The sequence below is a fragment of the Callionymus lyra genome, chromosome 6 (assembly GCF_982586985.1).
Source record: "Callionymus lyra chromosome 6, fCalLyr1.hap1.1, whole genome shotgun sequence".
Lineage (NCBI taxonomy): Eukaryota > Metazoa > Chordata > Actinopteri > Syngnathiformes > Callionymidae > Callionymus > Callionymus lyra.
This window is the reverse complement of record NC_141823.1, coordinates 28,642,140-28,659,446: the sequence shown is the minus strand read 5'-3', so window position 1 is coordinate 28,659,446 and position 17,307 is coordinate 28,642,140. Positions and strand designations below refer to the sequence as shown.

At 38.3% G+C, this 17,307-nt stretch overlaps 1 protein-coding gene across 4 annotated transcripts in view; it reads left to right on the top strand.

Moving 5' to 3' along the window:
• rbfox3a (RNA binding fox-1 homolog 3a) overlaps positions 1-17,307 on the top strand; it is a 458,688-nt gene that overhangs the window by 434,204 nt on the left and 7,177 nt on the right. For 3 of the 4 annotated variants that reach the window (XM_087794608.1, XM_087794611.1, XM_087794609.1), the window contains 5 exons: positions 6,097-6,229; positions 6,841-6,880; positions 6,989-7,053; positions 12,898-12,976; positions 14,392-15,367. In XM_087794608.1, the coding sequence (XP_087650734.1) occupies positions 6,097-6,229; positions 6,841-6,880; positions 6,989-7,053; positions 12,898-12,976; positions 14,392-14,436 (362 nt within the window). In that variant the 3' untranslated portion in view covers positions 14,437-15,367. Of the gene's footprint in view, positions 1-6,096; positions 6,230-6,840; positions 6,881-6,988; positions 7,054-12,897; positions 12,977-14,391; positions 15,368-17,307 lie in introns of those variants that run through there. The other variant, XM_087794610.1, reaches the window with a different exon arrangement.

The following is a 17,307-nucleotide window of genomic DNA, read 5'->3' as shown; positions in this document are numbered from 1 at the left end:
ACCAGGAAGTCCCCATGTACCTAATTTACGCAGGCGTGAACCCAAGTCCTAGTTGTTCCCTGGAGGGTCCAGCACATTTGTGTGTCGTCCTTCCCTCTCCTTATCCCTTGTGTTTTCACTTACCACACCCCCTTCATGTTCCCCCATGTATACGCTCACACCTACATTCAGGTGCAGATTGTAAGACGTGAAAAAAGTATACGTTAGTGAGTCATCCATGATCATGTTTTTTACTTCTCTGAACTGGTCATTGATGGTGTAAAACACTCGCATCCTGGTGATCGAATGAGTCAAGCTGGGTTGAGACCACTGTGACAGAAGCAACGGCCAGAGAGTGAGTGTAAATCCTTGGGTTACCGTTGTCAGATCTGAGCAAAGGGCACCGTGACAGGGTGGTGAACCCCTAACAAGAGTGACCTTCACTTGGAAAAGTCTTTACAGTGTGTTGTGTTAGATCTAAAAAGAAGATGACTTACAATATCCCATAATATAGTTTAAACATTTTCTCAGTGTTGCATATGTTCAAGCTAAGATTTTTGCACATCCGTGTCTCCTGCTCACCACCTTACCATAAAAAAATGAAAGACCACCTTCAGGAAGCTAAAGCGTGTGGGATTGGCATTTCTACTAGAATAATTATGACTGCATTTAATCTAGTTTGGGGCGGGAGTAAAGCAGGATGTAAAGCAGGATGTAAGGACGATTAATCACTCTTTATCAGACGGCTTTTCCCAGCGCCCATCAGCTGAATCGGCCTCCATAAATCCTGGCCAGCTGACAGTGCACTCCATCTCCATTGGCGGGCTCGGCTACAGGTTTATTGTGCGCAAATCCCATTCAGAAGAATGACGGATGACTTCCACCGGCGCACATGCTCACATGCTATTGGATATCTGTATGTAGCTTCAGCATAACTGTACAGTCAGACCTAGAAGACACATGCAAAAAAAAAGAAAAGGAGATTACAAATATGAAAGCAGTTTTTTTCTTATTTATGTTCATGGGGAAATGTAAATACGACTCCTACTAATTAAAAAGTACCATTAAATCATCCCTGAGTGTAATCTGCATAGTAAAATCAGATAACAGAGATAGTAGAGGGCTTCAAATTCTGTCTTTTTGAAAGAGAATTCAATGTGTTATGTACAGAAATGTATTTCTTGCCGTCGCCCTCTCTCTGGATGAGTTGCCAGGTGAAGTAACCAGATATGGGACCCAAAATTGCTATTTACAGAAACTGCAAATATATTTATACAGAACTTAAGATGTAGGTTGTGTTTGAAATGTGTGATTTTTTTTCAGTAGTCTTAGACATGAAAGAAAATAATTTACATTGTCTTTACAAATGTGCTCATTCGTTTGAAAAAACAGATTACTACTTTTTAGAAATTAGAAATGAAGAAATTGTACACAGTCAATTGCAGTGGTAAGTCAATCAATATTGAGATCTTTTTTGTCATTGTGTTGATCACCTAAAACAATACAAATAAAAAAAAACGTTTTAAAAGTAATTAATACAGTTTAAGGTTGTACTTGACATGTGTAATTCCATAAAACAGAACAGTATTTAATTGTAATAGCCCAAGATATGAAAGAAAATATTTTTTAAAAGAGACAATTTCAATCTCATTACTTTTATAAAGGAATCACAATTTTGTGTGATCAGTCAATAATCCTATACATTTGGTCACTAGAAATTCATGTTAATCAATTCATGTTTAATCACCTAAATCTATACTAATATAGCACTTTTGGCTTTAATATTATTTCTTCGGTTTTAGGGACTCAAAGGATCAACCTTCTTCTAACACCAGTTGTAGCGTGAAACACGTGCATACACCAGTATTTGTAATGATATATATCTATAATAATGAAGTAGCTTTGCAGGTTAAAACATGTATACTCAGTGTCAGCCATCACACAGTTAAGTTGCCTATAAAATGTCAAATAAGATGTGAATCGTGTCATCCAACACACTCTGGGTCACAGGTTGACGGCGTACTTGTCAGTGGTTGAGGTTTAAGGTGGAGCGATGTGAATCACTTTCTCATCACCGTCAGAAATGATTGTTAGGTGTGTGTGTGTGTGTGTGTGTGTGTGTGTGTGTGTGTGCACATGAATGTTCAGGTAAGGGAAGAAGGCCTGCACAGCCATGAAGGACAATGAGGGAAATGTAATACTGATTGATTGACTGTGTCCTACACTGAGTGTATGCAAAAGAGAGCAAATGTATGAGAGTGTGCGCTATTAAGATGTGTGTCATCGTACGCGGGGCTTGGCAGCGCGGCTCTCAATAACACAACAAATAAGATTAAAATGCAAAAATCGTGCAGGGAAGTAACAAGGCAGGCGTCTCGGCAATGTTTTACATATTGCAGGAAATTTGCAAGTTAAAAGGATGGCATTAGACAGACACCGGCTTTTTTATATCCGTGCTCTGTCATTGGTCCAAGGCCAGCCAACAGTAACTGTCATCTGATGACCCCGCGCCGTAAGTCAACCCGTCTGGCATGTTTATGGGTCGGTTGAAGCTCATGCTTACACCTGTTATTCCAGCTCAGACTGCAACATGAACATGTGTTTTGGCTCATGAATTGCATATGAAAACCGAATATCATCTCACCAGATTTATTGGGTTTTTTTTGTTGAATTTTCATTATTGCGCAGGTTTACGTGTCCTGAATATAAGTGAATACTTGGGAAGCACATGTCATTAAAGTGGCATTTACTGCATTCTGCCATATATTGCTCTGTGGTTCTCCCGAGAGTGTAATCTTTTCTACATCTCTGCCGGAGATACAAATTACTGCTTGAGCGAGGTAGCAGCCAGAAACTTCCTTTTTGTACTTGAGCTCAAATTGTGTTTTTGTGATAAGAGCTTGTACATTTCCTTGGTAATCTCCTGACACCAAAGGTTTAAATTCAGCTTTTTATAAATCTCAGAAGGGATTTCAACCACATTCTTTCATGGAATAAATGACAACCTTCTCTACCTGCACAGAACGGTGAATACGTAGGGGATATTGCGTAAAGGTTGTACATTGTTTTTTTCTTAATACGTCTTCCCTGGTTACATTTTTAACTGGTTTAAGTAAAACTCAACATCTTTGAAATATCTATGTGACCTTTATTCACCTACTAAAACTTATTGATACAATTTAGTAGGTTTAGTATTGATATGAGGGGAAAAAAGGAACAAATGTAAAAAAAAAAAAATCATTTAACTTAAGTAAAACTGAGAGAAAATGTAAAATACAAAATACATTTAAGACCAGGAATTGCGGCCAGGGGACCACATTTGGCCCTCTGACTGTATTTATGCGGCCCTAAAGAGGTCAGAGAATGTAGAAAGTGTTTCTAACATTTTGTTTTGTATTCTTTATTGTATTAACTCTCAATAAAAAGTTCTTTATTCTGGACTTTTTTTTATATATATATATTTGTTGCACCTCAGGATAATTCGAATAAATATTGAGATAATATGAATAAAAAAATAGTTATTTTATATCAGTTTATTTTTTATGAAAGGTTTGTACATAATTGATTGCCATATTTGTTTTTATTTTTTGTTGATCTTTTTTTCTTTAACTTGCTTTGTTTATTACATTCTTCATTTCCGCTCTTTTCTCCTGTGGAATATAATTTGGCCCCTGAGGATTTTAGATTTCAACCCCTGATTAAGATCCTTTACTTGAAAGTGTTAAATATACTGAAAGTAAATATTTACCAGAATTTGGAAAATAACTTCAGGAATGTAACCGACATTAAATTAACTCTTTCAGGTTTGGTTTTAAAAGCAAAATCAGGTCAAAAATAAATAAAATAAAAGGTGTACAATTTGTTATAAAGCTCAAATTCAGTTTGATGTGAAAAAAAAGTACACTCAAATTTAGATTTTTGCAGCCAGGTTGGACTGGTGAACTGGTTGTTTTTGGGATCATTTTCCTTGATAAGGTTCTCAACTGAAATATCAATCTATATATAAATAAGTGGTGATAATTGTACTGACTTCATCAGAGCTTCAAAAGAGTGTGTGAACATTTTTCTTATGTAAAGATTTACCTGCTCCTCTGTGAGTCCCCACACCAGGGTTGTGTGGAATTTATATCTCAAGTCGACGACGCTCGCTAAAAGCCCACTTGAAAGATAATCACACATTTACTCAATATCAAATCTGAAAGTCACTTAAAGAAATACACTTTCATATCTGTGCATTTGTTCTTATCACCGGTGAGTGCAGCTGTTATCACACACCACATGTATCACCTGATGTGTGTGTGTGTGTGAGAAGCCTCAAGAGCTGCTTTGTGTAGTGCGTTACGCATGTGTGTGTCAGTGGATGTTGTTGTTTGTTTATTTTATGGGCCTGCTGCCTGTCAGCGAGGAGCTCCGCCATGATTCATGGGTTATTACAGCACCACTGTAGCATGCACAAGCCATAGCTCATCGTCAGATTACATTCATATACGTCACACCACAAACAACATGCACATACACATGTCCTCATTCACGCTCATGCATAAGCACACGCACACCTCCCTTGACACACACACACACACACATGGGCAGGTCGGAATATATGGATGTTGGGTATTAAGAGAGGGATGGAAGGTGGGGGCAGCGCGGGGAAATTGATCTTTTGCCCAAAATATATCACCAATGGACTGTTTGCAGGCTGCGTGGCATATTAATGCTGTGGTTGGACTAGTTAGAGGAGGCAGCGGCAGAAACAGCAGAGTGCACAGGCTCTCCATCACCCTGCAGAGAGGGAAGGAGACAGATGGATAGAAGAGGAGAGATAGAACGTTTGGTCTCTGGACACCTCAAGTCCTGCATGCTGTTGTGTTTCTCTCTGCAGCTGTGGAAAGTCACAGATCCACTTTTGCATCATCGACTAGAACGAATGTTTGGAACTGAAACTTTGTATGTGCAGACCATCCATCGGGAGTTCCTGCAGATCCTTTAGAAGTCGTAAAAAACGCTTTGAAGACACACGTTTAAAAACAAGGTCTTCATTGCCGTTGTAATGTCTTGGATTAAATTTGCAAGTCTTAAACTGTGAAAGCTGGTTATAAATAAGTTGTTTTGTTAGTTTTAAGTCTCAAAACATCTGGTAAACATTCATTTAATTTTATAATTCAGAGATTGCAGAACTAACAAACAGCAGATACCGTTCATGTAGCCACTTTGGAAAAAGGGTGTTAGGAAGGAGAGAATTAAATTGGAAATGTCTGTCCAACCAACACATCCCTGATCATTCCTGTTATTTCTGTCCATGTGTATGTTTGGGTTTCAAGTCAAGCGGCATTTGTCTCTACAAATACTTGCATAATCATGAAAGTAATTGAATGCTATACAGTAAAGGAAAATAGTTATACTAAACATAACGGAAAAAAATGTGAAATGACTGAAAACTTGTGTTGTAGTTTTTTTCAAAGTAGACACCTTTTTCTCTGATTACTGCTATGCTGACCTTTGCCTTCTTAAGAATAAAGTCACTTGACATGGTTTTACTTCACAGATGCGTCTTTTCATGGTCACTTAGGGGATTTCTTTCCTTATTAATGGGTTTGGGAGCATTAGTTGTCAAGTTGATACAGCCCTGTTAGACATCCTTATCATTCCTGTTATAGGAAGACCCAATCAAATAAGTAAAGATAAATAAGTGGCCATCTTTACTTAAAGATCAGTCCGTCGAAAAATTGCAAAAAAAAATTTGATGAGCCCAGAAGGTTTGAATCTGAGGTAGACCTTCTAAAGATCAGCACCTTCAACGCAGATGCTCTTATTTTTAGTGAATGTGCTTCAAGGTCAATAAAATTCTATATTTCTCCATGAGCCAAAGGAGGAAACAAGTTTGCATGGCCCACACATTTAAAAGTAACTTTTAAAACAACAAACGATAGAGGTTCTGTGTAAAGAAGTTGCTGTCCAAAGAGATCGACCACTTGGGACATGTTGATATCCATCGTTCCAAGGAGAAAATACAAGTTCAGAGTTGGGTTTTACCAATAATACATCCACAAATGTATCTCAGTGATTCTAAAAGTTGTGTCTATCATTTGGATATGTTTGTAATCTGTCTCCCTCCGTCAGTGACAGGGTTCCCGTACCCGAGCACAGGGGCCGCGGTCGCCTACAGAGGGGCCCACTTGAGAGGGCGGGGGCGAGCCGTCTACAACACGTTCCGTGCTGCACCTCCTCCCCCACCTATCCCAGCCTACGGAGCGTGAGTGACACCCGAGCACGGACACACCAGTGTTCATACACAGCTCAGACCTAATCAAATAAACAGTGTATGACAGACCTACAGGACCAAAACACTGGGCTGAACAAATCTAATTCACAAAAACACACTCTTAGACTAGCCAGGATTTATACACACACACACACACACACATATACACACCGTTCTGCGATAGAAGAATGGTGAGTGGAAAACAAAAAGGCCACCTTCTAATAGAGCGGAAAATTGCTCTTTGATTCCAGAATGGCCAAATTTGTCTCTCTTTTTTCTGAAGTGTCATTCTTTATTCAGCTGTGAATAGACTGCTATGACCCGCCCTCCACACCCCGACGATCCCAATTCAGGCAGAGCCCGAGACACAGAGGCTGTTGAAAGAGAATGAGGGAGAGAAAGAAAAGAGAGCTTGTTTGGGTTCAGTGAAAGTGGAGGAGAGGGGAGGCATATGGGACAAGGAGGGGTGGAAGTCCGTCGCGAGACGAATTAAGGATCGATCAGTTTAATTAACACCTCTTAATGACACCGACCCGCCTCAGCAGATGATATGTTTAATAAATAAAAACTCCTGTCTAATTTAAACATGCTTTATTTTACAGGGTTGTCTACCAGGACGGGTTTTATGGTGCAGAAATATATGTAAGTATTGAGTTTCAACCCATTTTGTTCACAGAGCCTCAACCTAATTTGAGCATTACTTCATAATGTTGTGTTTCCGATTCCTGTCAACTTTGTTTGTCTCTTCAGGGAGGATATGCAGCGTACAGATATGCCCAGCCGACTGCAACTGCTGCTGCTGCCTACAGTGACAGGTACAGTTCATTTCTCTGCCACTTCAGGGGAATGTTTTTCTTCTTTCCTGGGTTTTTTAAATTAATTTCCCATTGAGGGAAAATCCCATTAAGTAGTCACTGACAGGAAGTAGTCCATGAATAAAATAATGGTGTGTACTTAACTCCAAAATGTCCAAAACATTTTAAAGTTTGGAACTATTAACTTCCTCAAGAGACAGAAAAAAAATATTTAGTTTTATTTTTTTGGGGGGGGGGGGGATTAAGAAAGATCCTATTTATAAAATCACTTGTTGAAATTTATGGTAAAGTTTAAAAAAAAAGGCATAAAATGTGCAAAACAAGAAAAGAAAATGCTAATAAAGACGTAGGGGAATATTTATGGTAAGGGACAGGGATTAAATCTAAAGGGAAGAGTTCAACTTTAAAAGGACGAAGACTGAGATAAATATCAAAAACATGTACATATCGAGCGCTGGAGTGCCTTTCTGCAACAGTCTAGAGACAGAAAGTTTTTAAAAAGTTACAAAAGAATATGTCTAAATAAGTATTTGGAAGAGGAAGTTTGAAGACTGAGGATAAGGAGAAAAAAATAATCTTGCAGTATATATGCAAGTAAAGTAAGTAAAGTAAAGGTTATTTGTAAAGCGCCTTTCTAGACCAGGGTCACAAAGCAATTTAAGAATCAAAAACAATACACGGGTTAAAATATATACTATAAAAGGCCAAGATACATAAAACAAACACAGGAGTCCCAGAAAATCAGGGGAAAGTCTGCACAAATAAAAAGGTCTAAAGATGTTTCTTGAAGGAGTCAGTAGACTCCATAAAGTGCAAAGAGAGAGGAAGATCGTTCCAAAGCTTAGGAGCAACAGTCTAGAAGGATTTCTCTCCTCTGGTCCTGAACTGTGTGTGAGGAACCATCAGTAGATTCTGATCCACAGACCTAAGAGCCTGAGCTGGGGTGTAAGGCTGGATCAGATCAGTGATGTAAGGAGGAGCCTGACCAGGAATAGATCTGAAAGTAAGAACCAGAATTTTAAAGTTGATCCTGAAGGAAACCGGAAGCCAATGAAGAGTTTTAAGGCTCGGAGAAATGTGAGTTCTTCTACTAGACGTCTCAGAATCCTCGCTGCAGAGTTTTGTATAATCTGCAGGCGAGACAGCTCAGAAAATAAACTGTTGCATATATATTATGTATGTTTATGGATATCTGTGTACAAACGTGTCAATTTGCAACATTTTAAAGGAAAACAATTTTTTCCTTCTTCCTACATTTTATTTTGCTTTATATATATCTGAATTACTTTATATTATAAATAAATAATAAATAATTTAATATTTTTATTTTATACATAGTCCAAAATAAAATGCATTTATTCATTCTTTGATGAAAATGTTTTTTACAACCACAACATGAAGAATAGTTCAATATTGTGACGCTAAATTAGGGTCGGTTTATTCCATTCCAAATCCAGTATTTGCAACCGTTGTTAATCCAGCTTTGCGGTCTAGACTTCCATATCTGCTGGCCGGTTACATCGGGCTCCAGATATTCAAAACTTCCCCGTCTTGTCACTATCCTGCAAGAATGATGACTCAATTTTCCTGAAATCTGTTTACTGTCAGCGCCGGAGCCGCCGGCAGGTTCTGATCCGATCGTGTGAATCAGTGCGGCTTAGGTTTGTGATCTACCGCGGTAAACATTGAGCCGGCCCGGTGATACCGGAAAAACCTGAACTAAGCCATGAGATAGTGTGTGTGTCGGTGTGTGTGTGTGTGTGTGTGCAGCGCGGTGCTCGGGGAGCTAATCTTAGGGAGATAGAGCATGTCAGCCCAGATAAGGAACGGCCACAGCAGGAGCCTGTAGGCCTCTGATAATGTAAGATTCATCAGAGGCGAGGAGCGGTGGGTGGAGAAGTGGCGGCTCGGGAGAATTATGAACCGAGCAGAGGAGAGCGAAGCAGGTGAGAGGGGCACGGCTCTCTCAACAAGACTTATTTAACTCTCCCCATTTCTTTTTTTTTTTACCCCTCACACTTCCCTCACATCACTTATGCTCACAGGCGGAGGTGTATTTTACCCCTCTCTTCTCACTTGGATCAATCCTTTCAAGCTGGTTTTGTTCTATTTTTTAAGTATCTTTGATTTAAAAGAATACCAGGAAGTGCAGGAGACGAGGGGGTGATGTTTTTTTGGGTGATAAAAGAAAGTTTTTACTGACGACTGTGAGCGGAGAGTTTGATCTGCTCCCATATTTGCAGACTCTGTCGGAAGAAGATAATGGCAGCCAGCGTCAACCATGGAGACTAATCTTACTTGAATTAACCCCTATAGGATCCTTTAAGTGACTCATGGTTGGTTGAATTTCTCGAGCAGATTACAAGATGAATTTGTTCTCTATACTGGCATGGTGGCAGAATCCAGTCTTATCCGTTAGATGCTTCATTTTGATCGCTAAACTAGTTTAACTATATGGCTTCCTTCATGTATATGATGTACATCTGACCATCGGTCATTTTATCCAGGCAGTCTGTTGTTGCAAAACCTAGAAAATATAATATCCTGCTCAAGTTCCTTCTTAAAACAAATCACATAACTGTTCAAAAAGACCACTAACACTTTTCTCAGGGTTTAAAATATTAATAAAGATGAAATCCAATGAAATTTGTTCGAGCTATTATTTCTCAGACTATGTGTATCTGAGTATGAACAAAACTATAGACGTTTTTATGTTAAACCTGAAGACAAAATCTACAAAAAACAATATACTAAAAACTAGACTGGCCAGATGTGTTTACATATTCACTTTTTTTTTATTTTTGAAGATTAAAGTGTGTAAGTGACAATTGTACCCTTCGGAACATACACAATTTTTGGTTTGCGAGTTTTTACAAGTAAAATGGCACAATTACATATAATACAATCTATACTACTTCATTTTATTGAACACAATAATTTAGTTTATATCGTTTTTAGTTGTGAATTCTGGTGCCAAATAATTAAAAACAACAGTGTGGCCACTGGGACAAGGTGACCCGGTGGTCGAAAAAAAATGTGTTTGAGGTATCCCTTGTGTTATCTCTGGGTCAAGGTGAACGACCTCTGGGTCACCTGCCAAAAATACAGAATATTATGATATTGAAAACATATTAACAGTCTGGTTTAAAAAACAGCTTGGCTCATAAAAACTAGTTTTTTACTTATTTACTTTTATGGTTGAGCATAGTCGACTAGACTAACCTGAACTCCGCCTCTTGATTGGCTTGATTTTGGCACTTATTTTTGCCCTCCCTGTCCTTCCTTTATTTTGCTCTTGATCATTTTTCACACCATACTGTCCACCACAGCAGTTTACAGAACACATTTATCTTGGCCTTTCAGACCAGCGTGTTGGCGTTGCTTCACTGTTTAGCCAGACCCGAACACAACAGTAGAATGGATGCTAAATAAAGCCGCCTGGTTGCTTCGGTGAAAAAAGGGAGGAATAAGAAAAGAAACCGGTGTTGGGGGGGAAAAGGATTAGTTCCAACTCAGTGCTGGTGAAGAGTCTGGAATAAGTCGCCGGAGACAGACGCACACACGGAGGAATTCAGGGGGAGTTGATGACATGCGGTGGAGATGGAGGTGAAGAAAGAATCAGGGACACCTTCAGAGAAAACCCCTGTTTCAACCATCCTTCTTTGAAATCCTTTTTTTTTTAACTTTACAAACTAATATGTCCTCACACACACACACACACCTACTGTCTCTGATTTTTTTGCCCCCGGGGATGATTTCTCAAAATGTTCCCTTTGTTCACAATCTTATTGCTATCTGCCTACCACCCTATTGCTATTCCCTTATCTCCCCCCCTTTCCTGGCTGACATTAGTTTTATTACAATCCTTCAAACACTCGTCTGCTTTTTCTCATAAATTGAAAATGTTAAAACAAATCATTCCAATTACATCCTTTCACCTTTACAATGTAAATTTATTGGGAGAGGCCGACTGCATTCTCATCCCGTGAGCTTTCTGTTAGTGAGTGCAAGTAGGAAATGATTATAGATCTTGCTCCGGACCACAGTTAAAATCGACGACCCGGTGCCTCTCGTGTCTCAGGAATACACAATGTGGCGAGTTCTGCTCTCGCTATTCATTACGAGCCTGAGCATCCGGAGGGTTTATGCGTTAACATAATTAACAATTTCTCATCTGATTAAATTCTGCTTTGATTTGTGCAGCTTCGAACAATCCATATACTTTTATGTTTCGACAACAAGTCAGAATGTCAGAATAAGAATCTATTTCCTCGTAAAATAAACGGTCCCGCGGAGGGAAACCTGTTGGAAGCGTTCAAAGGGTCGGTGGTTTGAAAAGTCATCGACAACAAAATTGACAACCAAATGAATAATATATCATATTAAATCAAAAACTCTCCAGGTAAAGTAATTTATATCCCCATTAGAGACTTTAAAGTATATATTTTTGAAGACTTTTTGTTGTATTTTCAGTTGATCATTTGTGGATTTAAGGCCAATAGTACTTTTAAGTTACTTTTGGGTTTTCTTTTTAAATTATGTATTACTTAACATTCTCCTACCAACACCATCATTGTGTTATGGCTGAGTGGCATTTTGTGATGCATTCTCCATAAGCTTCCAATCTTCTTTAGGCTATTCATTTAAATCCCATTCCATATTGTTATTGAATTATGTAATTTCTCTAATTTCTGTAAATGTTCTCATTTGTTTGACTCACCTAAATATTGAAAAGAGTTGTATTGTTATTCTGAAAAAAAAAAAATCTATCTATAGCTTTGTGCTCTAAACCTATCGGCTAAAATTGGATTCCCATTCCCATTCCAATGGGGGGCTCCCCAACTATTGTTGCATCTAAGACCAGTCTAATGTTGGCATTATTTTCACGAACCGACCTTTACATAAAACAACAAAATCAAATCGCATGACCAGCAAATAAAAATAACAACGTTACGGGCACTCAAAATAAGTCTCTGTCTCTCTAATTAACATGTGCAATTTAATTCCGAGGGAAACAACTGATGCTGGTAAAAAGAGATTAATCCAAGGATCAGAACACAAGTATATCTGAAATATAGAAAATCACAGGAAAATGACACAAAAGGAAAAAAGTACTTAAAAAAAAGTACTAAAAAGTACTAAAACCATTGATCGACAAAGTCCACTTTTATTTTTTCAGTCTGAATAATTTACTGTGTAAGAATCATTGTTTATTGTAGAAGATGTATATGTAGATGTACATGCTCATCAATATGTGTTCATGGATACATGCACTTTCAGTGAGAATATGTTGCATTTATTATCATTTATTCAGGCATTTTATTTATTTGGCCAAAGAAAACCTGTTCAAACGTTCTGTTTAAATGATGTGTGCATTGTGAATTTTCAGCACTTTTGCTTTGTCTATTTGGCAGCTAATAAAGTTGTGTATCTATATATCATCCATTTATCTAATTACCGTAAATAAATGACCAAAATAACTTTTTTTTCCTGAATGATAATCCACAACATACATTTGGTTGCTCAGGGCGAGCCATAAATATTACCAGATAATTATAAGTCTTACTCACCTGAAACATGCATATATCAAGGGAGCCTTTAAATTACTCGGGCGCTGGATTCAGACCTAACTTTATGTTATTAGCTGTTTGGTGAAATCATTATTCAATTAGTTCACGGATCCAAAGTGGGTATTATTCAATTACAAAACGTTTTTTTTCCCTATTCCCCGAGCCATGCTGTCACAGTGATAAATGCATAGAACATATATATATGTGTGTGTGTGTGTGTGTGTGGAAACATGTGACTTTGATATAGTTATGATAGCGGCTTCTTTCATTCCAGTTACGGCAGAGTCTATGCAACAGCAGACCCATATCACCACACGATTGGACCTGCGGCCACATACAGCGTTGGCACCATGGTGAGTGAAACAAGGCTTTTTTCACATTATTCCTTTTGATGACATGTCACATTACATGCAGTGAAAAGGGCAAAATACACATGTCAAAGGTCACATGAGCATTCACTCATACTCACGGAGACCTTTAAGACCAAATAAATGTTTCTAAATACTCTTGTCTATCATTCTGTCTTCTTATACAAAAGAGACTGAGTGTATATGTAGTTGTATTGGTGTTTGATTCAAAGTGAACTCAAGTCTTGACCACGTGTTCCTGTGTTCTGCCCTTCATGCATCATACCGCTCAGCGAGAATTGCCACTTCAGTAAATGAAAAAAGGACATTGTTTGATTGCTCTCCCCGTCCAAATTGATTGGCGCCGAGAAATCTCGAGACTGCTTACGGAGTGAATCCACTTCCCTTTCAAATTCATACCGGTCGGGGAGACAGTCGAATGGTTAATGTTTGTTTTTAGCTAGCTTTGCAGCTAACATCAAAGATGAAAATGAGTGTCCAACAAAAAAAACCCCACAACATTGACGCACCTCGTGAGAATTAGAGCGAAGGAAGAAAACTATGGAAAAAGAAAGTGAAGGAGGGAGATTTGGAACTTCTGCTGCTCTCTGCAGCATTTTGGACCCTGATAAAATTAGGATTGATGCCGAGTGCTGACACGCGTGTAGTGATGGAAATCGAAAAAGCCCACGTGCCCCCCAATGTCTCGCTTACTCCCTTAGTGCAGCTGCTAGCTAAAAGCCTTCATTAATTACGACCATTATTTCCTCTTCATTTACTTAATTAAACCAGTGGCCTGTGTTTTCCTCCTTATACTTTCTCCTCTTTTGTCTTCAAATTACTCCTCCCTTTTTCTAAATACTGGCACTGACAATCCAATAAGAATCCTCAACTATTTATGCTTATATTTACCAAAAGATATTTTTAGAGGAAGAATTATTTTGAGACTAATTATATTTTTGTGGACATATTTTAAGGCCATCAAACATCTGGCACAACTGGATTTTTCTTCCTCTTAAAGTAAAGTATCCCACATTTTTTTATTCTTGATAAAATAATAGTGACTTGATTTGTAAGCTTCAATGATGAAGGTTCACTGAACCTTCTTGTCCTTCCCTAGTGAGCTTATTGATCTATGTGCCTGTAAATGTATTGGGTGCATCATCAGTCTACGTTTTTATGTTTGACCAAAATATTCACCTAACTTTTATTTATTTAGATTTTAATTACAGCAGAAAGTTAAAAAAAATAGTTTAAGAATTCCACATATAGAGAATCTATCAAAAAATCCAATTGACAAATGGACCAAAGGAAAAAAGGAGGAATTTTTCGGGATAAAAGAGAGGAGGTCTTATGAATATATTCAATAATAGCTTCACTTTTGGAAACTGATTGGAGCTTTTTCATCTTTGATGTTGCAGGCTAGCCTTTACAGAGGAGGGTGCAGTCGCTTCACTCCCTACTAGAAAAGAGGGAGACACGTTCCGCAACAAATCAGGCAAATAAACAATCAAAAAAACAACTAATGAAATCACTAAATCTCCACCTTCTCCATGGAACAGTGAAAGTAAAAATGCTTCCAGGTGGCAAATGTAACCCCAAAATGCCAGTTCCTCAAAGTGTATATGTCGTCTTCTATGGATGTAATGTATTTATTTTGCAAAAAACACTTGTGTTAATCTGATTGTATACGCTCTGAAATGTCTGTTCTGGGAGAGAAAAAAACTTCTATTGTATCTCTTTCTTCGTCTCTGATGTCTTGCCTCAGCTCCTCTGGGGTTGCCTCGCTGCTGCTTTTAATTCCATCTAATTCCCGACCTTTATTGTCCCAATTAGTCATTTGGCTCGTATGCATTAAGAGCAGTAATGTTCAGCAAAATTCACATTGGATTTATTAAGTAAATGATGCAGCCATTTGCACCCCGAGAGAAAGAGAGCCGCAATAAGTGAGTCAACGAGCGGAGCTGAGTCTCAGCCCAACTTAATGGGACTCAGAAATGTTTAGCCCAAAGAAGGTGAGATGGCGACAAAAACGCCTAGCAGGAAGTGATGCATAATGAAAGCCCAGTGGTGAGGAGGAAGAGTGTGATCTATTACTAAATGTTAGCGCAGGAGGAAGTGATGTATAGTGGGGTGTGGAGAAAGAGCTATGGCCGCCATTGGGGAATGGGCAGCAGCGGCGTTGGAGCCAATTGATTGTTGGCGCAGTGCCACAGGCAGGAGATATCCCATTACTGCTCAATGGCTTTAAAGGAGAAAACAACATTATTTCTGCACATTTCTCACCGTTTCACGTCTTCTCGTGTCCTGCACATACTAAGCAATAATCCCACATTTCCTGCATGTGCAAAAAAACGGAGATATTGCACAGATGGTGGAAAATGATCTTTGCTTCACGACATGATCATGTTTTACCGCCATTGCAAGGCAGGCTGAAAGGCAGACGGTTGAAGGTTACATTTATATGTGTGAGGTTTGGGTTTCCAAAAATAGATTTTATAAACACTGCAAAAATGTTAATTAAATCATGCAAAAAGAAAAAAATAGATAAGAATGAATCTTGTTGATGAGGATAACTACAAAAAACTATTATATATGTTTTTAATTTGCTGTTTTCACATCGTCTTTAAATTATTAAATGTTTTTTCTTACCTATCATGAACTCTTTTGACCCATGCAATTACATCGCTGCTTAAACTCCAGTTGGTTAAAAATATGCAATTAATAAATTAATGTGACATTTTGTATGTGTAAAGAAAAAAGTATTTTACAAACAAACAAAAAAAAAAGGATAATACACTCAAAGATAAGTATCTGTAACACAAATAAATTTCACTGTTGGAGGAATTTTAAGGAATTTTAAGTTTTAAATGTATTTTTAGAGAAAGATTTTGTTTGACTACGTCAACCATGTAGTTGATATTTTGAGAATGCTACATAAGCATACTCTGGTGTTATTATTTGCAAAAGACGTAGAAGGCATCATATAGAGGTATCTTGCCTGATCACAAATCCATGATGACCAAATTGAGATTTTCCAAGAGGCCAAGGATATATGCAAACCTGTAACTGGCAAAAGGGAACTGGAGTATGTCAGAGATCACTTGATGTTATTTCCCCGTCAGAGTCCGTATTACAAGTCACGCACAATAGTTTTAAAATGTAGTTTAGTTTGTGTTAAACTGTATACATGTATTTACTACAGTCACACTGTACATGATGGATTCTGGACACAAAATTTGGCAACAGAAATGTTTAATATACAAACAAGTTTTCTATGTGTTCCCTCTTTATTGTGCCATCCCATAACCACACCCCTTCAATGAGCAGGGCCTGTGATTGGTCACAATTATCCAACCCAGTTGAAATGAACAAACTCTTTACTGTGCCAAAGAGACGTGGATATCTGTTATATAATTAAAGATTAATATGAAATATCTACTCAAAGATTTAAAAAATATATCGCTTGTGCAGCAGTGTGAAACTTGGTCTTCCCACCATTTAAATGTAAACAACTCAAGATACAAATCCACCTTTACTCACTCAACTGAGCACTTGAGTAGTGAGTTGAAAATATATAATCCTGGTGAGTCACACAGTTACAAAAACAATTTGTCATCAGAGCTCTTTTGCCAAAGTCGCTCTCTAGTTGTGACATTATTCAGTGTTAGCCTTGTACCCGCAATAAGCAAATGCCCTGTGGTAGCACAGGAGAGAGCAGCAAGAGAGTAGCAAGGAGACCAGGGTTTACCTCGAATGAACTAAAACAATCTACCCCAAAATACAGAGTTAAAAGGAAAACCTGGACTTTGAGAAACTGATTTGAATTTTTTCTATATCATCATAACCACCGAACTAAGAAGGTGTCGTCCAAGATCACACCCTCAGATACCCAAGATACATAAACATCAGCTGTTCCAATTGTACACACACGAAACTATCTTTGTCTTAACTTTGAAACAACATTCATAAGATAAATGTGTTTGATTACTTTTTCTTTACTGACTCGTACTTCAATTCCGTCTCTCTAAGAACCGGCGCTACAGCCAGATCTGCATACTAATGATCAAGCCTCATTGTACACACTTGCCCGGCTCTTTCAGACACGGCAAAAAGAAAAGCCGAGAACTCTCCCTAATGGTCCCCAGCCAATTTCCTCTCCTCCACTCACAGTCCCATATACACAAAAACACACATACCATCTCTCTCACCAGTAAATAGCATCTGTGCCTGCTGCGTCTGATGGGATCGTAAAGACGGGGAATCAGTAGCCCAGGAAGAAAAGGAGTGTGAAGAGAAGCAGTATCCGAGGCAATTTACGCCTCAGATTAGAGATA